The 26,094-nt window shown below is 48.5% G+C and overlaps 1 protein-coding gene across 2 annotated transcripts; it reads right to left on the bottom strand.

The window, feature by feature from the left end:
• Positions 1 to 1,539: 1,539 nt before the first annotated feature.
• On the bottom strand, positions 1,540 to 25,870 carry LOC105494796 (MYCL proto-oncogene, bHLH transcription factor). Of its 2 annotated transcripts, XM_011763626.3 has the most exons (4): positions 25,800 to 25,870; positions 8,768 to 8,965; positions 7,082 to 7,586; positions 1,540 to 4,091 (listed from the first exon to the last, which is right to left on the bottom strand). In XM_011763626.3, exons 2-4 carry the CDS (start codon positions 8,804 to 8,806, stop codon positions 3,493 to 3,495), a joined length of 1,143 nt encoding a protein of 380 aa, XP_011761928.1. In that variant the 5' UTR covers positions 8,807 to 8,965; positions 25,800 to 25,870; the 3' UTR covers positions 1,540 to 3,492. The 2 variants fall into 2 exon arrangements, with proteins under 2 accessions (XP_011761928.1, XP_011761927.2); XM_011763625.3 differs by lacking the exons at positions 8,768 to 8,965; positions 25,800 to 25,870 and adding an exon at positions 7,951 to 8,060.
• Positions 25,871 to 26,094: the final 224 nt, after the last annotated feature.

Raw genomic sequence — 26,094 nt, 5'->3', positions numbered from 1 at the left:
TCAGGCAGATATTGTTTACTTACCAGGTTGGAGGGTCACAAGAGGGTCACTTTGTAAATGTGAGGAATTAAGAGGAGCTTTTTGACCCTACTGAGGCTCCATAGGAATCTGGGTGGGCAATACCAACCCAAGTCCCATCTGTAAGGAGGAGTTAGTGGAGGCGTCTTTCACCATGATGCTCATGGCCATCCTGAACAGCAACTGTTTTCTTTTCAGTCCCAGATGGGGCCCCTTGGCAGCAAGACTATCCCACCCAGCACACATATGCCTCAGAGTTGCTGGTCATGGGACATTTGCTCCATTTCATCCCAATAAGTGGCAGGCACAATAGCCCCAAAGAGAGAGTTTCAATGAGCAGTTAAATGATAGAATTCCATGTTTACCTCCACCACATACCTGATGCTAACAAACAAGTTGTTCATCATAATGTAGTGACTAAGACCTCTTGCTCTGGAGATAGGCAGAGCTGGTTTCAAATCACAACTTACTTACAAGCTTGTGAATTTGCATAGCTTTGTTTACTCTTAGAACCTCAGTTTCTTCATCTGTAGCCCTGACACATGGTTGATATGGCAGAGTGTTCAGACATAAGCAGCGACCTATGAGGAACAGCTATTACTGAATTCCCCTCTCTTGCATTTACAGCAAGTTTATGAGAACTGTGGGAGGAAAATGAAGCTTAAACTTTATTTCATTAATTAAGGGAGGAAGAATGTTTTTTCTGAGACAAGGTCTGGCTCTGTTGCCCAGGCTGGAGTGCAGTGGCACAATCTCGGCTCACTGCAACCTCTGCCTCCCAGGCTCAAGCCATCCTCCCACCTCAGCCTCCTGAGTGATTGGGACTATAAGCGTGTGCCACCATGCCTGGCTAATTTTTGTATTTTTTATAGACATGCATTTTCGCCATGTTGCCTAGGCTGGTCTCGAACTCCTGAGCTCAAGCAGTCTGCCTGCCTCAGCCTCCCAAAGTGCTGGGATTACAGGCGTAAGCCACTGCACCCAGCCAGGAGAAAGAATTTTAGAACTATCTTTCTGTAAGAAAAAAGTACATTGCAACATAAATTCTCAGAAAAATGTTTAAAACACGTCTTGCAGAAGGTCATCATACCACTAAGATAAGAATAACACCATCCTAAAGAGTATAAGGCTTTATAGTTTAGAAAGCAGTTTAAAGTCTACCACTTTATTCAATACCTGCAAAAACCCAGTGAAGTAGCATTTATCCCCATTTTACTGATAAGGAAACTAGGACTCAGAAAGATAAAGCTAAAGGCCGCAGAAGTAGTGGAGCCAGGATTTCAAGCCTTCTAAAGTACAAATTCAGCACTCTTTGCAATCCACAAGAGAATTCCGTGTTCACTGAGTACTGAGCCTACATTGTTTCAACATGTCTGAAATGGCATTTCAGGAACCCAGAGTGGAATGACCAGGTTAGCAACATGGTTAGAGAAATGCAGCCCTCTGGATCACTTGTGGCTACCCTGAAATAGTTTTCCGTGGTTGAGGACTCAGGTGGCATAAGCTGCCCCCACTCTGACATGTTTGAGAAATCTTTTATTAGAAGATGTCCCAGAAGGCAACATTTGAAAATCAGGCAATCAATAATCACAACTAAATACAAAATTTCAGGTGAACTTGCCTTTCAAAATAAATCAGACCCTTGCAATGGGAGAATTGCCCAAGAGTTTTTTTTCTTGTACAAAAACAGTTAACGCCACTTTGCAAAAGGCATACAAAAATACAATATAAAAAAAAAGACTCCCCCCAGCAGAATACCCAACAGCAGCTTATAAAACACAAGCTATTCAGGTGAGACATCAGTAACCTACACCCAAACTGTCTGCCATAGACAGTTCCAGAAGTCAGCTGGCTTTTGTAAACCATGCTCCAGAAGGGTAGAGAGGCGATTTCCAAACATCCCCTGGGGTCCTTTGAGGCCAAGAAGCAACCTCAGAAAGAAACCATTATGGACAATAGATTTGGAAGTAGCAGCTGGTTTTCCAGAGCCACATATAGTACTTACCACCCCCTACCCACCCCAACTTCCAAACCCAGAGCCAGCAGGCACCTGCTGTCCTGGGCAGAGTTCTGGAGGGGCTGCTGGTCCTTCTTCCAGGACAGGCCTAGAGGTGCCTGAGGTTACCCACATGACAACTGCTAGGCTGGGTGACTTCCCCAGACCGGAGGCTGCACGTGGATTCCACTTGGAGCTGCCGAGTCCAGCTGGGGTAAAATCCATCATGGTTGGCTAAGCATATCTCCTGGAGGCTCCTTTAAAACCCACCAGAAGCAAGTCCACCTTCTGGAGCACTGGATGAGTCCCAACAGCTCCCCCCAAAACTTCAGAAAGGCCCAGATTCTGGAAAAGAGATCTGATTCATGGCAGACTGGCGGGGGCCCAAGGGTGGCTGCAGAGCCAGCAAGCTCCTTGGAGTTGCATGAGAAGGACAGATTTGCATGGTTCCAGAACTTCAAACTCGCCGGTCAAGGATTGAGACGAGAGGCAGGTGGGAAAGAGGCAGCAGTGCCGTTCTCCCTCTGAGGTGTCTTACACCTGCCTTGAGAAAAGATTGGACCTCAAGTGCCCCTCGGAAAATACCTGGGCAGGGATCAAGTTCATGCATGAGCCAGGCCTCCAAGCTATCCCCAGGCCCCAGGCTAGGACCTATTTCCCTGTGTCTTGGGGAAATATTTCTGACCTGTGAGAAAGGGTGCTGTAGAGCCCATTGCATAACAAAGGCATAATGGAACAAAAAAGTCCCTTGTAAGGAAAGAAAGGTCCCTCCCTCAGAAGAGAGAGCTCAGAGGGCTCTGAGACAAAGAATCTAGAGGCCAAGCTTTTTAAATGTTCCCAGGGTCTCAGCATTGAGAGTGGGAGGAAGGGGGTCAGCTAACATCATAATATATATATTAAAGGTTTCCAACTCCTCGGCTACTGTAAAGTGTCTGACAGTGAGGTAATGGTCCATGTTGATCAAGTCTGCGAGCTTGTCTTCACCCAAGACAGCTCGTGTGTCTTCGGGAAAAAGGAGCCTCAGGGAGAGCATCCAGGCCCAGCTGTCCTTGCGTCACCCCAGAGACACCAGTTGGGAGCATCCTTTCCTAGCCTAAAGCTCATGCAGAGTGTGAGATTTCATGCAGGCTGGAGCCCCTGACAACATCCACCACCTGTTGCATAGCATCTGTCAGCCTTTTCTTCGGAGCTAGCGAGCTAGGCAGACCCCAAGGCTCCTCAGTCAGCTGCCTGCTGGGAAGCCAAAGGCGCCAGAGAACATACAGCACTCCCATGAGTCAGGGAAGAGGGAGAGCTGTGTTTCAAGGTTTCCAAGAATGCAAGCCTTTATTGTGTGTGCACCGGCTGCAATGCATTCTGGGATTTACTGTCCAGACTGTCCCACCATAACCAAAATGTGCAAATTACTAAAGCGGAGAAGGAGGTTAAAAAATAAACTTGTGTCTTTGTAAGACAGAACTGTCAGGCTTTTTGGTCAGTTAGTAGCCACTGAGGTATGCAATTCTTTTCTGCAATTGCTGCTGCCGGCATCGGAGCTGCCTTTTCTCTGTAGCCATCCTCTTCTCAGCCCCCACCAGGGCTTGCAAGTATTCCAAGGCCTTGCTTAGGATCACTACTTTGGGGGCCTTAGAGCAGCTGGCCAGGGTGGGCACCTGGTCCCTCAGGGCCAAGAATCGCGAACGCAGGTCATTCCGCCTCTTGCGCTCCAGGAAGTTGTGATTCTTCCTCTTGGTCACATCCTCAGTATCAGAACTGACAGGTTTGGGGTGGCAGGACTGGGCAGCCTCACTTTCTACAGGTGGGGGGCTCACAATCTCTTCATCCTCCTCATCTTCCTTTTCCCCTGCAGCATCTCTCTCCAGAGCCTCTTCTTGGGGACCCCTCTCTGAAGCCTCTTCTTGGGAGCAGCTTTCTGGAGGAAAACGGGCAGCATAGTTGTGCTGTTGCTGATGGATGGAGATGTGGAAATGCTTCATGCAGGGATCCAGGGGGTCTGCTCGCACTGTGATGGTGACTGGCTTCCGAATACCCAGAGACTGCCTCTTCTCTACTGTCACAACATCGATTTCTTCATTCTCTGTCCAAGAAAAGAGATCAAGAGAAGAAACACATCCCATGAGAAACATAAACATAGACCCTACAGCTTTAGCTGTCTATGCTGGTGCTTGGGAAGGTAGGTGGACATTTTTCCAATTTAGATATAAACAAATCGAGGTGAGCAGAAAGCTGATTCATTTGTAATGGGGTAAGGGCACAGTGAAGGAAAGGAGGGGACATTAGCAAGAAGGAAAATATTCTCCAATTTCCTTTTGCACAGCAAGGCTTAGATAAGAACAAAAGGCAGACCCAAGCCAACAGCCCCCAGTCTGCAAAGGCTCTCCCCTCCCCCACGGAGGGGATGGAGAGAAAGAGCTACCGACCTGGGACAAAGTTTAGCTATAAAGATCTTCCCCGGTCGGGCTCTTTCATGCCCCATCAGAATTGTAAATGAGGGGTCTGTGGGCAGAGCTGCCCTTTGTTCCTGCCCAGCACAGCCTGCACTTGGGGAATTGTTACTTTTCACAAGTTATAAATCCTATTATTCCCCCACCTCTCTATTCTGCCATCCCTTTCAGCTGAAGATTCAGAGAAGGGAGGGCTACAACCCATCCCTCTTCACCCACAGAGGGGAGGGAAAGGGTTTCCCTTAGGAGCATTTTGCTCCTGGGTTCAACGGGTTTCTAAAGTCATCCATCATTTATAGGTTGCCTGCCCCACCTCCTTCCCTGGACCAGAAGGTTAGATTTGTAATCACAGGTCAGCGAAGCTGCAGGAACTTCACAAAGGTACAAGCGACCATTTCCAAACTACCTGCACCAGAGGCGGAGACTGGGCAGCAGAATGTCCCAGATATGGGGCCCAAAACACCAGAGACCAAGAGACACGTGGACATGCCCTTATCATTCGCTGGCTTGAAGGTCTCTTAGGTTAACCTAACCAGGAGAGGGGCAATTGGGAGAAAACTCTCCTCCTGCTCCACACATTTTGCGGCCTCCACACAGAAGCCCACCTTAATGGATCTAGGCCTCACAACCGAAGAGCTCCGTTCTCAGCTTCTTTGCATACCAGGAAGCTTGAGCCCCTTTGTCGGGAAGGCTTCCATTGTGTGGACAATCGCATTATTTCTCCATTAATAAAACCTGACCACTCAGCTCTCCTGGCCCCAAAGCCCATGATTGGCTGATTACTCTGTGTTTGGAATGCTGTCTTACCCAGCCCCTAGCCTCTATTGGATGAGCTCTGCTGCCAATCACTTTCCCCACCCCCCGCCTCATTGTTTGCAATCTGTTGCATTTTGTTCCAGGCCATGTGGCCTGTGAGTGAACCAGAAGCTCACAAACAGGTTCAGGTTAAAGGGTAGGTCAGAAAAGGATTCAGCAGCCTTCCCTACATCCCAAACCTTTAATTTTCAGTGTTAAGTCTCGTGGCTCAGGAAGATTCTATCTAAGAAAGAAATAATTTAAGACACCATTCTCCCTTTCAGAGAGTAGTGTCTTACTCTACCCAGACAAGGAAATGTCTTCAGCAGGACAATCAAGTCCAACCCCATTGTGCGCAAATGGGGAAATTGAGGCCCAGATCAGCCAAGTCCACATATCACCTTTGTAACTTTCTGGATCTCAAACTAAAACGTCCAAACTTCCAAAACAATGCTCATTCCACTCTACCACTCCACCAGCCATTGTAGAGATATATCTTTATTGGTTTTTTGATCTCAAGATTCTTTCCAGCCATCAAACGAACATAAACTCTTGGTGTAGAAAGCAAGCTGGTTAAAAACGACCTTAACACAGTGGACCAGGAAAAAAAAAAAAGACTTTTAATTTTTCTTGTTATCCTATTTTTCCTCTCGAGTGTATGACAACTTCCATACCCCATTCCCCAGTTCCCTATCGAATTGTCATGTAAAAGTTATTCCTAAAAGCTACAGTGAGTTTTCTTGGTCCTGATTTATTTGTCACCAGCCTCAGTCTACACTCTACAAAAATACCCTCTCCAGTATTTCTCATGGGTGTGGAGGTCTAAGATGCCAGAACAAGAAAAATGTAGTTTAGTGGCACAGGATGCCCTAGTCTGCCCTCAGTGAGGTTTGCCCTTGCATCAAGGATGGGAGAGGAGGGCCTGGAGCTCTATGGCCTTGACCCCAGCACGTAGCCCACAGGTTGCCACAAAGTAGGGGCCAGTGAATATTTGTTGAATGCAAGGGAGCAGCTGAAGCTGGAGATGTATTGAAAGGGAGCGAGAAGGACACTTTTCCATCTTAGGACAAACAGCAAGGCAAGGTGTAGTGCCTCTAAGATAAGCTACCACAAAGACCCAAACATCAAGGAAGAGGTGCCTGGTTGGGATGGAGCACTGGGGAAGAGGGGCTGGCTAGATGGCAGAAAGCTGGAGCTGACTTGTAGTGATTTTCTATCTCTAAGCCTCAGTTTTTCCATCTGTTAATGGGGAGTGTTCATTCTTCCCTTCCTGTCTCAGGGATGCACGAGTGGTAAGTGGTGGTGGGGAGGCACAAGAGGGCATTTATTATTGGCATTTTTAAGTAAAGCCAACTGGAGACCTAGTTTTTTAAAAGGATGGGCTTTGGCTTTGCACAAAAGGCTCTCAGCTTCTTCTCCCCCTAGGGGAGTGTGAGTTTCCCAGGGAAAGAGGCAGCAGCAAAAAAAACTTCAGGCTTGGAGTGACTCTTAAGGGATCCCCTTCCGGACTCGTTAGGACAGAAATCCCTTACAGTCCAACCCCAGTATTGTCCTCTCTAAGCGCCAAACCTCACTACATATCCCTGGTCCCCTGGGGCTCCAATAATCATCAAAGGGACGCTGGCTCCCACGCCACTTCTCCAAACTGTTTACCAACACACCCACGTGCCAGACATACACGGCTGGGGGCTACACGGGCAGCTTCAGCCAAAGAGAGTGGGAGATGGCCCAAGAGCTTGAGAAGAGCCAGTGCCTGACCTCAGGCAGGGGCAGAGCTTTGGCCACCCATGGGGTGGCCCCCTCTTGGATGTCTCGGGGAGGTCCTTACCCGAGTCGCTTGGGCTCTCGGACCCGGAGCAGGCCTGGGTCTTGGGTTCGCCCAGCGGACAGGGGGCGGCGGGCGCCGGGTTGCCGGCTTCGAGGCTGGGAGTGCAGTCCGGGGCGGCGGACGCCTTGGGCGGGTTCCCCCGGGGCGCGCCAGCGGCGAGCCGGTCGCTCACAGCTCTTTCCAGCCGTTCCCGGGCCGAGAAGCCGCTCCACATGCAGTCGCGGCGGATGATGGAGGCGTAGTTCCTGCCCCAACCTTTCGAGTGGCCCCGGGATTCCGCTTCGTCCCCGGTGCACCCTCCGGGCCACGGCTCCGGGGGACCAATCCCGGGGGCCGGGTCCCCTGCGCCGGGACCCAAGCCCCAGGGCGGCGACGTGGGGGGCGATGGCACCAGCTCGAATTTCTTCCAGATGTCCTCGCTGGGCGCCGTGGAGCGGTAGAAATCCTCCCCGCAGTCATAGTCGTAGAAATAGTGCTGGTACGAGTCGTAGTCCATGTCCGCTCCCTGCGGGAGGGAAATGGGGACGTGCTGACCGGGTGCCGGCCGGGCGAAGGAGGCGTCCCCGGGTCCCTCGGCACAGCCGGCTGCCAGGCTCTCGTTCCTCCCCAACCCCACCGGCTTGCAGCCTGCGCCCAGTCCTCGCGTCCCGAGAAGCCGGGCCCCGGGTCAGAGTGGCAGGGGAAGCCAATCGCAGAGCGCGGACCCGGCTGCGGGCAGCGAGTTCAAAGCAAACTTTGCCAGCGCCGCCCGGAGCGCAGCTCCCAGGGCCCGGTGGGGCCGGGCGGGGGCGCGCCGTGCCCAGAAGGCACCCTGCAGCCAGCCCGCACCGCGGGACCCGCTCCCGTGCCGGGGCCACCCGCAGCTTCACCTCGCTCCCGCCGCCCGCCTCCTGGAGCGGACCGGCTCCCCGCCGGCTCGGGGCAGCCCGGCAGCCCGCACACACGCACATGCGCGCCGCCGAGAGCGCGGCCCGCACTCACAAGCGCGCCCCCCGCGCGCGCGCCCCCTCCCTCGCTCGCGCACGGTGGCCCGGACGCTCTCGGGATCGGCGCGGGAGCGCGAGCTGCAGGCGCATTGTTTCCTGGCTGCCTTATATCTCGTCGCGCGCCCGGGACCCAGGGACTGGGGGGCGGGCCCTATGGAACAAACCCCGCCTCCTCCCTGCCCACTCCAGGCAGTCGACAGGTGGGGCAGGCCCCACCTCCTGGCAGCGCTCGCCCACTCCGTTCTATCCCCGGTAGCCCCCCAAATAAATTGCACGCTGGGGAGCGCAAACAGGAGGCGGGCTGATGGGGCCCGGCAGCCGCCTGGTGGAGGCGTGACTCTATCGAGGCGCTGGCAGTGCCAGCCGGCTGAAGTAAACCATGCTCCTTGCCCACTCCGAATTGGAGAATTAGGGCTACTCCCCGCTCCACCCTGCGCGCCTACTTTCCCCGGCGCGCCCCGCTGGGTTCAGGTGCGCCCGAGCCGCCGCGGGGGGAGGAGGGAAACGCGCCACCTGGCGGCCCTCAGCCCTGAACTTGGGTTGGTTCCGGCGTCCGTCTGGTCACCCGTCGGCCCGTTTCTTAAGCTCAGTGGCCTAAGCCTGGACGGCATCGAAGCGAAGATGCCGGGCTTTAGAGCCTGAAACGTAACCCTCCTGAGCCTCAGTTTCATCTATAAAATGAAGGGATGGTAATGCTTACCTTACAGGGTTGTTGTGAGGCTTTAGGGAAATAGAGCATCTAGGGAAGGGGCCTGGGCCAGGAGGAGACGCAGACGGCCCTGGCTTAGCCCCTGCTTTCGGTAGGGCGGTGCAGAAGTGAGGAGGAATTTTTCCCGGGGCAAAGCCAGGGCTGAGACCCGCTGTGCTCCCTCTCTTCTCACACAAAACACTGTAGGAGCTGCACAGTAGAGAAAAGAGAATGAGGATTTGGCATCTGGAAAATACTGCAGGACCAAGTTGTTTCAAGTTTTGCCCGGCATCGCTGGCCAAGATGATAGATAACCCCTCTGTATAACTTTTTTAAATTTTTAATATTTTTTTAAGAGACGGGGTCTCACTCAGCGTCAAGGCTGGAGTGCAGTGACTCGATCATGACTCGCCTCAGCCTCGAACTCCTGGGCTCAAATGATCCTCCTTCCTTAGACTCCGAAAGTGTAGGGATTACAGGCATGGACCACCGTGCTGGGTTCCCCTTTGTGTCATCTTCTACACAGATGACCTTTGGTGGAAGAGAAAAAATTAAACTATATGGCCAGTCTGAGATTTAGGCCAGAGGAGAGTAACTTGGGACAGCAGCCAATACATCTAGATTCCTCCACCTGGCATCAAGGTCTGGTGTCTGTCTACCCCAGCCTGATTACCTGCTGTCTCTCTCTTTCCCTCCCACCCCTGTGATCTAAGAACACCAAACTATTCACTGTTGGCAGACGGAAGTGAGAAGGGCAAGCAGTTCAATGTGGTTGGAGCATGGGACCCGAATGTGAGTTGTTACATGGGTTGGGAGAGAAGGCAGGAAAAATGACAGCCTTCCGTTTTAGATACGTTGGGTCTGGGCTGCATGTGGGATATCCTTGAAGGCAGAAACCTGCTCCTACTTGCTTTGTGATTTCTGCACATAGAACAGCTTCTGGCAGACATTTGTGAACTAACTGACTGAGAGACTCAGCCAACCAGATTTCACTGAGAGAGCTTGTGTGCCCTGCTTTGTGCTAAACGGAAGCCACAAATTAGAAGGGTTCCAGGTTTGGTTGCGCCCCAAGACGCAGACGTTGGATTGTCTTTTAGTGACTTTTCTCTGGTCCGCAGATGTCTGAGATGGTTGCCGTACTAGTCTGGGTTATTGGTTACAAATAACAAAAACCAACCTTAGGCCGGGCACGGTGGCTCATGCCTGTAATCTCAGCACTTTGTGGGGCCGAGGCAGGCGGATCACAAGGTCAGGAGATTGAGACCATCCTGGTTAACACAGTGAAACCCCATCTCTACTAAAAATACAAAAAAATTAACTGGGTGTCGTGGCGGGCATCTGTAGTTCCAGCTACTCCGGAGGCTGAGGCAGGAGAATGGAGTGAACCCGGGAGGCGGAGCTTGCGGTGAGCTGAGATCACACCACTGCACTCCAGCCTGGGCGACAGAGCGAGACTCCGTCTCAAAACAAAACAAAACAAAACAAAAACCAGACAAATGTAAGTAGAAAATAACTTTATTGGAATAATTGGTGGTATAGACCTCAAGGGAGGCTGGAAATTTACATTTGGAGAATGGGCCTTCCTCACCTAGACTACAGCCCCCACCCTGCAGCTCCTCCCATGGTTTCATTGTAGATGATATCTGGGGGCAACCAGGAGATGCTGCGCCTCCTCAAGAAGTAGGAAAAGGAAATTGTCTTCTGAGAGTTGCACCGCTTTTTCACTTTGAATATTTTTGTTTGTTTTATGTCTTCCTTGTCAGACTGTAAACTCAGTGAGGGCACACAAATGTCAGCCTTATTCACTGCTGTACTCCAGGACTCGAGAACAGAGCCTGGCACATCATGGGTGCTGAGTATATGACTGAACACAAAATTATTCACTGCTGTACCCTAGGGCTTTAGAACAGAGCCTGGCACATCATGGGTGCTAAGTATATGACTGAACGCAAAACTAATGCTTTAGTTTTTGCGTTTTATTATTTATTTATTTATTTAGACAAGTCTCTATTGCCTAGGCTAGAGTGCAGTAGTACAATCTCGGCTCACTGTAACCTCCGCCTCCCAGGTTCAAGCGATTCTCCTGCCTCAGCCTCCCAAGTAGCTGGGATTATAGGCACCTGCCACCACGCCCAGCTAATTTTTTTTTAAAGGTCATACTGCTTCTGTTCCTTTTTTTTTTTTTTTATGCTTTAAGTTCTAGGGTACATGTGCACAATGTGCAGGTTTGTTACATATGTATACATGTGCCATGTTGGTGTGCTGTACCCGTTAACTCGTCATTTACTTTAGGTATTTCTCCTAATGCTATACCTCCCCATCCTCCCTAATTTTTTGTATTTTTAGTGGAGACCGGGTTTCACCATGTTGGCCAGGCTGGTCTTGAACTCCTGACCTCAAATGATCCACTCACCTTGGCTCTGAATTATGTTGTTATGATTTTTTGAGACAGGGTCTCACTCTGTTGCCCAGACTGGAGTGCGGTGGTGCAATCATGGCTCACTTTAGCCTTGACTTCCTGGGCTCCAGGGATCCTCCCATGTCAGCCTCCTGAGTAACTGGGACAATAGGAGGCATGCGCCACCACACCCGGCTAATTTTTTGTAGAGACGGGGTCTCCCTATGCTGCTCAGGCTGGTCTCAAACTCCTGCGCCCAAGTGATCCTCCTACCTTGGCCTCTCAAAGTGCTGGGATTACAGATGTGAGCCACCACACCCCACCTCTAATGCTTTAAAGTAGAGATATGCCAATTGTATTAGTCTGTTTTCACACTGCTGTAAACAAATACCTGAGATTGAATAATTTATAATCAAAAGAGGTTTAATTGACTCATAGTTCCGCATGGCTGGGGAGGCCTCAGGAAACTTACAATTAGTGCAGAAGGGGAAGGAGAAGCAAGCACCTTCTTCACAAGGCAGCAGGAAAGTGTGTGAGTGCAGGAAAAACTGCCATTTATAAAACCATCGGATCTCGTGAGAATTCACTCACAATCATAATAACAGCATGGGGGAAACTGCCCCCATGATCCAATCACCTCCTACCAGGTTTCTCTCTGGACACGTGGGGATTACAATTCGAGATGAGATTTGTTTGGGGATACAGAGCCAAACTATACCTTATAGAGACAGAATAACTCTCAGGCCCAGTCTAGACTATAACCTAGTTAAAAGTATTAATGCAGCTAAAGAAAGAGGGTGCCAGTCAAGAGGGTCTGGGCAGCCAAGGAAGCCAGAGATCAGGGAGAGTTGCCAAGACAATCACCAGCAATGAACATTCTCTGGGGACAAAGATGCTGGTCCAGGAACAGGGGAGATGGAAGCACCATTCTTTGGAGCCACTCAATTCACCCCCTACCTCACTCATGCTCTGGATCACCAAGCAACCCTCTAAAAACTGTTCCGTTTCCTATGTAGATCAGTCCACAGGGAGAGAATGCACTCATCATTGAACAGGAAGATCCAGTCTGCTTCAAAGCCCTGCTTCCTCTTATAAATTAATGAATTGGCATCTGATTTGAAATATCAGTCTCATGAGCCTGGTTAATGTGTATCTGTTCTGTAGAGATGCTGCTGCTTTTAGGGCTAACAGCTCTGGTTTCTAAGCTGGACCCAGGATGGTGATGAATTCACCAAGGTAGCAAATGCTACCCCAGGGACCTTCCATTTTTCTGCAATATTTTATTTCCTTTATTTTTTCTAAAACATGTTTTTTTTGTTTTTTGTTTTTTTTTTTTTTGAGACGGAGTCTCGCTCTGTCACCCAGGCTGGAGTGCAGTGGCGCGATCTCGGCTCACTGCAAGCTCCGCCTCCTGGGTTCACGCCATTCTCCTGCCTCAGCCTCCCGAGTAGCTGGGACTACAGGCGCCCACAACCGCGCCCGGCTAATTTTTTGTATTTTTAGTAGAGACAGGGTTTCACCGTGGTCTCGATCTCCTGACCTTGTGATCCGCCCGCCTCAGCCTCCCAAAGTGCTGGGATTACAGGCGTGAGCCACCGCGCCCGGCCCTAAAACATGTTTTTAATCAAAATACATGTAATAAATTTTTTATAAATCAATTAGGCATATGGCAAAGTTAAAAAAAAAAAAAAAAAGGCCATATTCTGTCTTGCCATCAACTGATTCCCACTCCCCAAAGCAACTATTGTTTTAGCTGTTTTTTGTTTTGTTTTTGTTTTTGTTTTGAGACAAAGTCTCACTCTGATGCCCAGGCTGGAATGCAGTGGTGTGATCTTGGCTCACTGCAACCTCCGACTCCTGGGTTCAAGCAATTCTCCTGCCTCAGCCTCCTGAGTAGTTGGGATTACACATGTGTGCCACTATGCCCAGCTAATTTTTATATTTTTAGTAGAGATGGGGTTTCACCATATTGGTCAGGCTGGTCTCGAACTTCTGACCTTGTGATCTGCCTGCCTCAGCCACTGCACCAGGCCTGTCCCTCATATTTCTTTCCGTATTTTGACCAATACAGATATCTACTTTTTCCTGATTTTTAAATGTCTTTCTTTTTCTTTATTTTTTTGTGATGGAGTCTCACTCTGTTGCCCAGGCTAGAGTGCAATGGCACGATCTTGGCTCACTGCAACTTCCACCTCCTAAGTTCAAGCGATTCTCCTGCCTCAGCCTCCTGAGTAGCTGGGACTACAGGTGTGCTCCACCATGCCTGACTAATTTTTGTGTTTTTAGTACAGATGGGTTTTCACCATGTTGGCCAGGCTGGTCTCAAACTCCTGACTTCAAGTGATCCACCCACCTCAGCCTCCCAAAGTTCTGGGATTACAGGCATGAGCCTCCATACCCAGCCCTTTTTCTTTTCCTTTTCTTTTTTTTCTTTTTTTAAATTGCCCCTTGCAGAGCAGCGCTAACTCATACTCATAGACAGAGCTCCCAGAGCCAGCCTAAATTTCCTTTCCTTTTTTTTCTTTTTTTTCAAGATAGGGTCTTACTCTGTTGCCCAGGCTTGAGTACAGTGGCACCATTTAGTCTCAGCCTCCTGGGCTCAAGCGATCCTCTCACCTCAGCCTCCCTAGTAGCTAGGACTGCAGGTGCACACCACCACACCTGGCTAATTTAAATTTTTGTGGGTTTTTTTTTTTTTTTTGTAGATACAGGGTCTCACCATGTTGCCTAGGCTGGTCTTGAACTCCTGGACTCATGTGATCCTCCTGCCTGGGCCTCCCCAAATGCTGGCCTAAGCCACTGTACCCAGTTTATAATTCCTTTCTTATACAATTTTTTTTTTCAGTGTTAAATTGCCTCAGTTTTTTTTTTTTTTTTTTTGCTTAGATTTCTACATATCTATTATGAATTTAACCCTACACATTCCCATTAGAGCTACAAAGATTACTCCATATGGTCAAACACACTAGGTAATCAATCTATCAGTTACATTTTTTTTCTAGGAATCATCTTTTTTTTTTTTTTTTTGAGACGGAGTCTCGCTCTGTCGCCCAGGCTGGAGTGCAGTGGCCGGATCTCAGCTCACTGCAAGCTCCGCCTCCCGGGTTCGGGCCATTCTCCTGTCTCAGCCTCCTGAGTAGCTGGGACTACAGGCGCCCGCCACCTCGCCCGGCTAGTTTTTTGTATTTTTTAGTAGAGACGGGGTTTCACTGTATTAGCCAGGATGCTCTCGATCTCCTGACCTCGTGATCCGCCTGTCTAGGCCTCCCAAAGTGCTGGGATTACAGGCTTGAGCCACCACGCCCGGCCTTAGGAATCATCTTGATTGGAGCCCTTTGTCTTCCTGTTCCAGTCTGAACTTATTGATCTCTTGGCCTGCTTCACAATTGTCATCCTGTGACCTCCCTTTACCATCATCTTGGAAATTCCCTCTGCTTCTCTCCTGTGTTGCATCCCTGTTTTCTGGAGATCATTTCTTCCTCTTTCTCGTTTTACTTCCTCACTTTGGTGGAGCACATCCTCTAGCAGCTGCTTTGAGAAAAGGTACTTGGGAAGTAAAATTTTTGAGACTTTGTGTTTCTGAAATTGTTTTTAGTATACCCTTTGGTTGATGGTTGGCTGGCTATAGAATATTAGATTAGAAAATAATTTCCCCTGAGAATGTTAAAGGTACTTCTTTTCTGTTTCTTAGCAACCAGTATTGCTATTGAGAAGACTGATATCATTTCATCTACAAACCTTTGTATGTGATCTGTTTCTCCGGTAGCTTTTAGGATATATTCTTTGTCCCTGGCATTTTAAATGTCTTCAATGATGTGCCTTGGTGTGGGTCTGTTAGAATAAAGAATTTATTGGCCTTTCTCCCCAGTTCCTTGGAGGTAAACTCTAAATCCTTGGAATTTCCCAGGTAACAGGGGTGTCTGTTATTTATGGTAGGCACTGATAGCTTATGCTAATAAGGTGACCCATGGGGGACTCCTAGATAGTTTAAGATGACTCATGATAGGGGCTGTCCATGCGAGAAAGACAAACCATGAAATTAGAGTGCTGGGGTTTTGAGCCACTTGATAATCAATCTGACCTCTGGACAGGGGAAGAGGGCTGGAGATTTAGTTAAATCATCTGGACAATGATTCAGTCAATTGTGCCTACATAGTGAACCCTCAATAAAGACTCTGGACACTGAAGCTCTGGTGAGCTTTTCTGGTTAAAAATAATCTGTGTGGCTGGGCGCGGTGGCTCAAGCCTGTAATCCCAGCACTTTGGGAGGCCGAGACAGGCGGATCACGAGGTCGGGAGATCGAGACCATCCTGGCTAACACGGTGAAACCCCGTCTCTACTAAAAAGTACAAAAAAAAAAAACTAGCCGGGCGAGGTGGCGGGCGCCTGTAGTCCCAGCTACTCGGGAGGCTGAGGCAGGAGAATGGCGTGAACCCGGGAGGCGGAGCTTGCAGTGAGCTGAGATCCGGCCACTGCACTCCAGCCTGGGCGACAGAGTGAGACTCCGTCTCAAAAAAATAAATAAATAAATAAATAATCTGTGTGTATTGTTACACATCAATGTGCCAGAGGATGATGCATCCTGACTTCGTGGGAAAAGGACACTGGAAGCTTCAAGTTCGGGATCCTCCAAGACCTTGCCTTTTGTGTCTCTTCTTTTGCCTGGTCCTGATTTGTATTGCCTTTGCTATAATGAAACTGTAACTGTAAGTATAGTGCTTTCCTAAGTTTGGTGTTCTATGGAATTATTGAACCTGAGTGGGTAGCGGGAACCCCCAGATTTGTAGTCATTTGGTCTGAATTGTGGGTGGCCTGGGAAACCCTGAGCTTCTATTAATAGCTGGTTTCTGAAGTGAGGGCAGTCTTGTGGAGACTGTGCCATTAACCTGTGAAGTTTGGCCTAACTCCAGATAGTGTCAGAATTGCATTGCAGCATCTTTTTGAATTCTTTGCACTAAGCCTTTTATTTATTTTTGTTTTTATTTATTTTTTAAAAATTGAGACAGAGTCTTGCTCTGTCACCCAGGCTGGAGTGCAGTGGCACAATCTCAGCTCACTACAACCTCTACCTCCTGGGTTCAAGCAATTCTCCCACCTCAGCCTCCCAAGTAGCTGGGATTACAGGTGCCCATCATCATGCCCGGCTAATTTTTTTTATTTTTAGTAGAAGTGGGGTTTCCCCATGTTGGCCAGGCTGGTCTTGAACTCCTGACTTCAAGTGATCTGCCTGCCTTGACCTCCCAAAGTGCTGCGATTATAGGCATAAACCACCATACTCAGCTGCCCTAAGCCTTTTAATCTGGAAACCAATTCACTCTGTAATTATTCCTTTGAAAAATTCCTCCCCTCCATTTTTCCCTTCTCCCTCTCTGAAACTCCTGTCTTGTCTTTTCTTTTCTCTCATCTCTTACCTTTATGTGTTCTGTTCGACTTCCTAGGAGTCAAAATTCCAATCCTTTTTTTTCCAAAATAAAAATAGAGATAGGGTTTCCCTATATTTGCTAGGCTGATCTCAAACTCCTGAGCTCAAGCAATCCACCTGCCTCAGCCTCCCAAAGTGCTGGGATTACAGGTGGATTATAAGTGTGAGCCACCACACCCAGCCAAGCATCCAATCCTTTTATTCATGTTCTCAACTTCCAATCCTATTCTTGACTTAAACATTTTTTGACTGATATTTTTTAATTTTTAAGAGCTCTTTTTCTTGTTGTTCCCTAAATGTTCCCTTTTTGGAGCTTCCTGTTCTTTTTCCATGGACACAATCTTTTTCCCATTTTCCTCTGAGGCTATTAATAATAGTTTTCATATTTATTATAAATTTTGAAAGTCTTTCCTGCTCCCTGTTTTCTCTGACTTCTCCCTAGATTACTTTGCTTTGTGTGTTTCATTAGAGGCTTTCTCAAACATCCGATAATCCTTGGTATAGATGTTTATGTATATTACAGAGTAGAGCCAGGCATGGTGGTGTGCATATGTAATCCCTTGGGAGACTGAGGCAGGAGGATCGCTTGGGCCCAGTAGTTCAAGATCAGCCTGGGCAATATAGTGAGACCCCATGTTAAAGAAAACAAAACAAAACAGTAAAGCATTAAAAGCTGATTGAAAGCTCTATGTGTGTGTGTGTGGTGGGGGGGTATTGATTACTGAGCTTCACTAAAGGATTTTAGGCAGGTACCTAGCAGGGGATTCCTCAACTGTCTTTTCCAGTGCATCTTTCTTTTTCTTTTCCTTTCTTTTCTTTTTTTTTCTTCTCTTCTCTTTCTTTTCTTTTTTGGGGTGGAGTTTCACTCTTGTTGCCCAGGCTGGAGTGCAATGGTGTGATCTCGGCTCACTGCAACCTCCGCCTCCTGGATTCAAGCAATTCTCCTTGAAGTACCTGGGGATTACAGGCGCCGACCACCATGCCCAGCTAATTTTTTTTATTTTTTATTTTTATTTTTATTTTTTGATGGAGTCTTGCTCAGTCGCCCAGGCTAGAGTGCAGTGGTGTGATCTCGGCTCACTGCAAGCTCCGCCTTCCAGGTTCACACCATTCTCCTGTCTCAGCCTCCCGAGTAGCTCGGATTACAGGCACTCGCCACCATGCTCAGCTAATTTTTTTTTAAAATTATTATTTTTAGTAGAGACGGGGTTTCACTGTGTTAGCCAGTATGGTCTTGATCTCCTGACCTCGTGATCCACCCGCCTCGGCCTCCCAAAGTGCTGGGATTACAGGCGCCAGCCACTGCGCCCAGCTGCAGCTAATTTTTTTTTATTTTTAGTAGAGGCGGGGTTTCACCATGTTGGCCAGGCTGGTCTCGAACCTCTGGCCTCAGGTAATCTGCCCACCTCGCCCAGCCTACCTTTCTATTTTCACTTACAGAAGCCCTCTAATCTACCAGGGCAAGGTTAGAAACCTGGCTGCCAGCCTTCTGGGTACCAAGAGGGGAAAGGAGATGAAGGGATCTATCTTATGGTTCAGCTAATCCCGCCCTGACTTAAGTACAGTCCATCACTCTTGTTCTCAGCTGCGCCTGGTGTTCCCAAATCCACAGCCTCTCAATTCAACCTGTCTCCCACCAGATAGGAAGAGGGCAGTCACCTGATTACAGAAGTTGAGGGAGAAAATTTAGGAGTCTAATTCCTTTTACTTTCATCCGATCTTCCTCTCTTTCAGCCCCATCCTACCATCCTGCCTTTAGAAATATCCAGTGCCTCCAGCTAATGAGCAGTTCTTGGGTTCCGATGCACTCATGGGCTTGCTCCTTGTTGATACTTCTCCTTCTCCTACTCCCACCATAAGCAGTTACAGTTTCTGATTTTTCTGGCCTTTTGCTAAATCAGCCAGGCCTTATCTGTCCGCTTTCAAGCTTCACAAGTTTTGTAGATATCTGTCAGTTGCTGTTGTCTCCTCCTGCTCATTTTCTTTTTTAAAAAATTGAGGAAAAATTCACATGCCACAAAATTCAACATTTTAACTATTTAAAATGTGCAATTCAGGCCAGGTGCAGCGGCTCATGCCTGTAATCCCAACACTTTGGGAGGTTTGAGCCCAGGAGTTTGAGACCAGCATGGGTAACATGGTGAAACTCCGTTTCTACAAAAAAATACAAAAATATTAGCTGGCCGGCATGGTGGCTCACACCTGTAATCCTAGCACTCTGGGAGACCGAGGTGGGTGGATCACCTGAGGTCAGGAGTTCGAGACCAGCCTGGTCAACATGCCCAAAACCCATCTCTACTAAAAATACAAAAGATTAGCCAGGCGTGGTGGCATGAGCCTGTAATCTCAGCTACTTGGGAGGCTGAGGCACGAGAATCGCTTGAACCCAGAAGGCAGAGGTTGCAGTGAGCCAAGATTGTGCCACTGCCCTCCAGCCTGGGCGACAGATCAAGACTTTGACTAAAAAAAAAAAAAAAGTATTAGCTGGATGTGGTGTCATGTGTCGTAGTCCCAGCTACTCACTCAGGGAGCTGGAGCAGGAGGATTGCTTGAGCCTGGGAGGCTGAGGCTGCAGTAAGCCATGATTGTGCCACTGCACTCCAACCTGAGCAACAGAGTAACACCTTGTCACAAAAAAAAAATAAATAAAAAATAAAGAGTGTAATTCAGTGGTTTCTTTTATTTGCCTATTTTTGCCAACATTCGTTCTTTTCTTTTCTTTTATTTATTTTTTTTTGAGATGGAGTCTTGCTCTGTTGCCCAGGCTGGAGTTCAGTGGCATGATCTTGGCTCACTGCAACCTCTGCCTCCCAGGTTCAAGTGATTCTTCTGCCTTAGCCTCCAGAGTAGCAGCAGGTGCACGCCACCACCCCCAGCTAATTTTTTTTTTTTTTTTGTATTTTTAGTAGAGATGGGGTTTCATCATGTTGGCCAGGCTGGTCTCAAACTCCTGAGCTCAAGTGGTCTGCCTACCTTGGCCTCCCAAAGTGCTGGGATTACAGGTGTGAGTCACTGAGCCCAGCTTGTTATTTTCGATCTTATTATTATTACTACAGCCATCTTTAATGAGTGTGGAAGTGGTATCTCATTGTGTTTTTGTTTTTGTTTTTTTGAGACAGGGTCCCACGCTGTTGCTGAGGCTGGAGTACAATGGCATGATCTCTGCTCACTGCAACCTCTGCCTTTTAGTGGACTCAAGCAATCCTCCAACCTCAGCCTCCTGAGTAGTTGGAATTACAGGCATGCACCACCAAGGCTGCCTAATTCTGTATTTATTTTATGTTATTATTATTATTATTATTTAAGATGGAGTTTTGCTCTTGTTGCCCTAGCTGGAGTGCAATGGTGTGATCTTGGCTCACTGCAACCTCTGCCTCCTGGGTTCAAGTCATTCTCCTACCTCAGCTTCTCGAGCAGCTGGGGTTATAGGGGCATGCCACCATGCCCGGCTCATTTTTGTATTTTTAGTAGATACCCAGGTCTTACCAGGTCTTACCATGTTGGCCAAACTGGTCCCCAACTCCTGACCTCAAATGATCTACCTGCCTCAGCCTCCCAAAGTGCTGGGATTACAAGTGTGAGTCACTGTGCCTGGCCCCAGCTAATCTTTTGATCTTTTGTAGGAAGGAGGTCTCTCTATGTTGCCCAGGCTGGTCTTGAACTCTTGGCCTCAAAGGATCCTCCTGCCTGGGCGTCCCAAAGTGCTGGTATTATAGGTGTGAGCTACCACACCCAGCCACTGGGCCGCTTTTTAACTGTGTTGTCTTTTTGTTTTCGTGTTGTAAGAATTTATTATATAGTCTGGATACTAGACTCTTTGTAAAATTTTAAAATTTTATATATTTTTAAGAGCCACTCAGAGCTGTCAGTGGGGATAAAACTGGATACTAGACTTATTATTATTATTATTATTATTACTATTTTTGAGATGGTGTCTCGCTCTGTCACCCAGACTGGAGTGCAATGGCGTGATCTCTGCCTCTCGGATACAAGCGATTCTCCTGCCTCAGCCTCCAGAGTAGCTGGGATTACAGGCGCCCACCACCATGCCTGGCTAATTTTTTTTTTTTGTATTTTTAGTAGAGATGGGGGTTTCACCATGTTGGTCAGACTGGTCTCGAACTCCTGACCTCAGGTGATCCTCCCGCCTCAGCTTCCCAAAGTGCTGGGACTATAGGCGTGAGCCACCGTGCCTGGCGTTCCTTTTTGTGTGTGTGTACTTGTAAATTAAAACAAATTTCTTCGAATCCACTTGCTGTCATTTTAGTGGAATTTCAGGAGTGGAGATAAACACATGTGAACAATCTTAATATTTAGCCAGAAATTTGTTCTTCCATTGATTGATTGATTGATTGAGATAGGGTCTCACTCTGTCATCCAGGCTGGAGTGCAGTGGCACAATCTTGCCTCACTGCAACCTCTACCTCCTGGGCTCAACGGTCCTCCACCTCAACCTCTGGAGTAGGTGGGACTACAGGCATGGGGAACCATACCCGACTAATTTTGTGTTTTTAGTAGAGACAGGGTTTCACCATGTTGGCCAGGCTGATCTTGAATTCCTGGACTCAAGCGATCCGCTTGCCTCAGCCTTCCAAAATGCTGGGATTACAAAATGCTGTAGGCGTGAGCCACTGCATCTGGGCTGTTCTTCCTTTAAAACTGCAACAATTCTTCCTTCCTTCCTTCCTTCCTTCCTTCTTTCCTTCCTTCCTTCCTTCCTTCCTTCCTTCCTTCCTTCCTTCCTTCCTTCCTTCCTTCCTTCCTTCCTTCCTTCCTTCTTTCTTTTCTCTCTCTCTCTCTTTCTTTCTTTTTTGATGGAGTCTCGCTGTCTCACCAGGTTGGAGTTCAGTGGCACGATCTTGGCTCACTGCAATCTCCACCTCCCAGGTTCAAGCGATTCTCCTGCTTCAGCCTCCCAAGTAGCTGGGATCACAGGCATGTGCCACCACGCCCAGCTAATTTTTGTATTTTTAGTAGAGATGGGGTTTCACCTTGTTAGCCAGAATGGTCTCCATCTCTTGACCTCATGATCCACCCACCTTGGCTTCCCAAAGTGCTAGGATTACAGGTGTGAACCACTGTGCCTGGCCAACAATTCTTATTTTCATTAGGCAGATTCCTGAGCCAGGTGGTCCAAGAGGGCTTTCTGGAGGAGGGAAATTTGATCTGATCCATAAGATGTCTAGGATTTTAGTGGAAGTAAGGAGATGGAGATGGGAGAGGAGGAGAAAAAATATTTAGGGAGAGGGGAGGTAGGAAGAGGAAGGGCTCTGGAGCTGGCCCCAGAAGAATTTAACCAGACTTAAAATCTAGTTTCTTATCCCATATCTGTGGCTCTGTTACCTTGGCTTGGGTTTCACTGCAAACCTGTCCTTTCCTTAGAACCCTAAGGAATGTGGCCTTGCTCTAAGTTCAGTGACAAAGGGGTTCAGGAGACCTAGTGCCTCCCTCTGCAGCCAACCTGGGGAAGGGACCAGGCTTAGAGAGAAAAGAGCAGCTTTCAAGAATAGGCTGGGCACAGTGGCTCACGCCTGTAATCCCAGCACTTTGGGAGGCTGAGACGGGCAGATTACCTGAGGTTAGGGGTTGAAGACCAGCCTGGCCAACATGATGAAACCCTGCCTCTACTAAAAATACAAAACTTAACTGGGTGTGGTGGCGGGTGCCTGTAGTCCCAGCTACTCGGGAGGCTGAGGCAGGATAATTGCTTGAATCTGGGAGGTGGAGGTTGCAGTGAGCCGAGATTGTGCATGTTGGCCATGTTGGCCAGGATGGTCTTGATCTCCTGACCTCGTGATCTGCCCGCCTCAGCCTCCCAAAGTCCTGGAATTACAGGTGTGAGCCACTGCACCTGGCCTGGACATTTAAGGTAAATAAGCTGGGTAAGGTCCCAACCAAGGCCCTGAAAGCCTGGCTAAGGAACTTGTACTAAAGCTGAAAGCATTGGAGAACCATAGGAGGCTTGTGAACAGAAGAGTGACAGATATATCTGTCGATATATCTGATCTGTGGAAAGATCACTTCTGGGAGAAAAGCGTCCTGGCGTCATGCAGAATACGGCATCCTGAGCCCTAGATCTGCATCTAACAGACTCCACGGTTTCATCTGTGCCCATCACATGAATGGCCTCCATCATTGTTTCCCCAGTGGGCTGTGAATTGTGTGAGAGCTTAATTCCTAACACAAACTGAATCTTCCAGTTTACCTTCTTAGATATAGAGCTGATTGCGGGGAGCGGGGTTGGGCGGGGTGTTCCCCAAACCTGAAGGGCTGATATAGCCAGCCTGAGCTGCCACACGGAGGATGAGATGGGATTTCTGAGCAGTTCTGAAGATTGTGATAATGAGTAAAGCCCAAGGGGGCCCTCCTGGCACTGCCCCTCACGGGGACATAAGTGCCTTGTGCTTGAGGGCAATTGTGAGACTGTTATGTACCCTCTTTAAGGTACTTTTTTTTTTTTTTTGAAGTGAAAGCAAGTCTGTCAAGAAGGCAAAGGAATAAAAGAATGGCTACTCCATAGGCAGAGCAGCCCCTTAAGGTCTTAAGGAGGAGTGATGACAAACTTCCTCGGCACCCTTCTAAAGGTACTGAGTTCTGGGCACAGGTGGAGCAAGATAATCACCTGGAAATAACTATTCTGTCCACTAGAGGGAAACCCAGGCTAGAGAGATGGGGAGGGAAACCCAGGCTAGATGCATGGGAGCCCTGAGGCTGGAGGAAACGGAAGGAGCTGACAGCCCCAGGACCCAGTGGACCCAGTGATCTAGGTTCAGTGCTGTGCTGGAACTGGCTTGTATCAGCTTGGTGAGAACTGACTTGCATTTTCAGGAATCTTGAGAGCTGGTTGATAAACTTGGTGATTAAATATTAAATTATAGTTGTGTGCGGTGGCTCACACCTGTAATCCCAGCAATTTGGGAGGCTGAGGTGGGAGAATCACTTGAGCTCAGTGCAAGACCATCCTAAGTAACAGAGAGAGACCTTTGTCTCTACAAAAAAATCAAAAAATTAGCCAGGCATGGTGGTGTGCGCCTCTAGTCCTGGCTACTCAGAAGGCTGAGGTGGGAACATCACTTGAGCCTGGAAGGTCCTCGCTGCAGTGAGCTATGATTGCACCACTGCACTCCAGCCCGGGACACATGTCTCAAATTTTAATAAAAGAAAAAAAAAGAAAAAAAGTCCGGGCACGGTGACTCACGCCTGTATTCCCAGCACTTTGGGAGGCCAAGGCAGGCGGATCACGAGGTCAGGAGATCGAGACCATCCTGGCCAACATGGTGAAACCCTGTCTCTACTAAAAATATAAAAAGTTAGCCGGGCATGGTGGTGGGCACCTGTAGTCCCAGCTACTCGGGAGTCTGAGGCAGGAGAATGGTGTGAACCTGGGAGGCGGAGGTTGCAGTGGGCTGAGATCACACCACTGCAGTCCATAATGTGTCATGGGATTAAAGCACAAAATTGGCCAGGCGCGGTGGCTCACGCCTGTAATCCCAGCATTTTGGGAGGCCGAGACGGGCGGATCACGAGGTCAGGAGATCGAGACCATCCTGGCTAACACGGTGAAACCCCGTCTCTACTAAAAAATACAAAAAACTAGCCGGGTGAGGTGGCGGGCGCCTATAGTCCCAGCTACTCGGGAGGCTGAGTCAGGAGAATGGCGTGAACCCGGGGGGCGGAGCTTGCAGTGAGCTGAGATCCGGCCACTGCACTCCAGCCTGGGCGACAGAGCGAGACTCCGTCTCAAAAAAAATAAAAAATAAAAATAAAAATAAAAAAATAAATAAAGCACAAAATTAATAAAGTAAAAATTAAACTATATAAATTTACATTTAAATAAACTATATTGGCTGGGCATGGTGGCTCACACCTATAATCTCAGCACTTTGGGAGGTCAAGGTGGGTAGATGACTTGAGCCCAGGAGTTTGAGACCAACCTGGGCAACAGGGTGAAACTCCATCTCTACAAAAAAAAAACTCAGCTGGGTGTAGTGGTGAGCGCCTGTAGTCCCAGCTACTCAGGAGGCTGAGGTGGAAGGATCACTTTAACCTGGGAGATCAAGGCTGTGGTGAGCCAAGATCACACCACTGCACTCCAGCCTAGTGATGGAATGAGACCTTGTCTCAAAAATAAATAAATAAAATAAAATAAAAATAAATCCCTAATTATTTTACTATGTTTTACTATTATCTACCTATCGTATCAGTTATGGTGAAAGTACTATGTAGTGGTATGCTACTGTCCAACTTCAACTTTGATTTTTTGTTTTGTTTTGTTTTGAGATGGAGTTTCGTTCTTGTTGCCCAGGCTGGAGTGCAGTGGTGCGATCTTGGCTCACTGCAACCTGCGCTTCCTGGGTTCAAGAGATTCTCCTGCCTCAGCCTCCCAAGTAGCTGGGATTACAGGTGCCTGCTGCCACGCCTGGCTAATTTTGTATTTTTTAGTAGAGACGAGGTTTCACCATATTGGCCAGGCTGGTCTCAAACTCCTGAGCTCAAGTGATCCACCCATCTCGGCCTCCCAAAGTGCTGGGATTACAGGCGTGAGCCACCATGTCCGGCCCAACTTCAACTTTGGTAGCTTGCAATTGGTCATGGCAGATTTTTTACTTCATGGAAACCCACAAATCCTACAAATCAGCATTCCCCACCTCCTGCCGCCCACCTTCCAGTTTGTTAAACATTTGCCAGGCCATTGCTGCCTAGGCATCCCCATATCAGGTGTTATGGGGAGGACTTGGAATTTTCCAGAGGTCTTGCTGACACAGACACACTCAGATATCCCTGTGGAGGGAGCACCCCACTTCAGCAGGCAGAAATTGTTGGGGGCATCGTGGGAGTATTGTTGTGTTGTTGCGGGAATGTGGCCTGGAAGTTCCCACCCTGTCTCCAGCTTTGCACAACTGTTCCATCCACCTCAAATTGGTCTATACTTAAGTGCTCAGGCATCCCTTTCTGTCTGCCTAGCAACAGAGTGAGGTTCTGGATGATCCAGTGCTAGAACGTGTTCCCCCATCAGAAAGGGAGCTTCATGAAGGGCAGGGAAGCCCCCAGCTAGGTTCATATCCTCAGGCCTGGCTCAAGTCCCTGGGCCTAAGTATTGGAGCTGCCACACAGAAAACCCAGGAACAAGCAAGACACTGGAGTTAGACACATCTAGGCTGAGCCACCCCTAACTGTGTGACCTGAGAAAGGCACCTAAACCAATCTTGTCTTGTCTGCTAACCTGTAAAATAGGATGATTCCTACTTTTCATGCCTGGCTGTGGTGAAGATTAAGTAGCATCATCCATGCAAAACTATCAGCTGGGCGTTTCCATCACCTAGAAAGTGTTCTATGATGTCAAAGCTATTATTGTTATCATACTTGGGATGGGGGGTGCCGAATTCAAATCGGTTCTGAGTGCGGGTCTACTCTGACACCCTGTGTGTCAAGGAGGACGGAGGGGCGGGACTAGGAGGCAACAAATCCATTACAGCACAGTTAGCAGATGTGCCCCGTCACACAGCCAGGAAGTGCAC

The sequence above is a fragment of the Macaca nemestrina genome, chromosome 1 (genome assembly GCF_043159975.1).
Source record: "Macaca nemestrina isolate mMacNem1 chromosome 1, mMacNem.hap1, whole genome shotgun sequence".
Lineage (NCBI taxonomy): Eukaryota > Metazoa > Chordata > Mammalia > Primates > Cercopithecidae > Macaca > Macaca nemestrina.
The sequence above is the reverse complement of the archived record's forward strand: the minus strand, read 5'-3'. Positions and strand labels throughout refer to the sequence as shown.

Bases quoted from the DNA above. Each gene is read 5' to 3' on its own strand.
- LOC105494796 (XM_011763625.3), bottom strand. From the start codon at position 8,031: ATGTGCGTGTGTGCGGGCTGCCGGGCTGCCCCGAGCCGGCGGGGAGCC. The intron at 7,587-7,950 runs GTGAAGCTGCGG...TCCCTCCCGCAG, and splicing joins AGGCGGGCGGCGGGAGCGAG to GGAGCGGACATGGACTACGA. The intron at 4,092-7,081 runs GTAAGGACCTCC...TTTCTTGGACAG, and splicing joins CGAGAGCCCAAGCGACTCGG to AGAATGAAGAAATCGATGTT.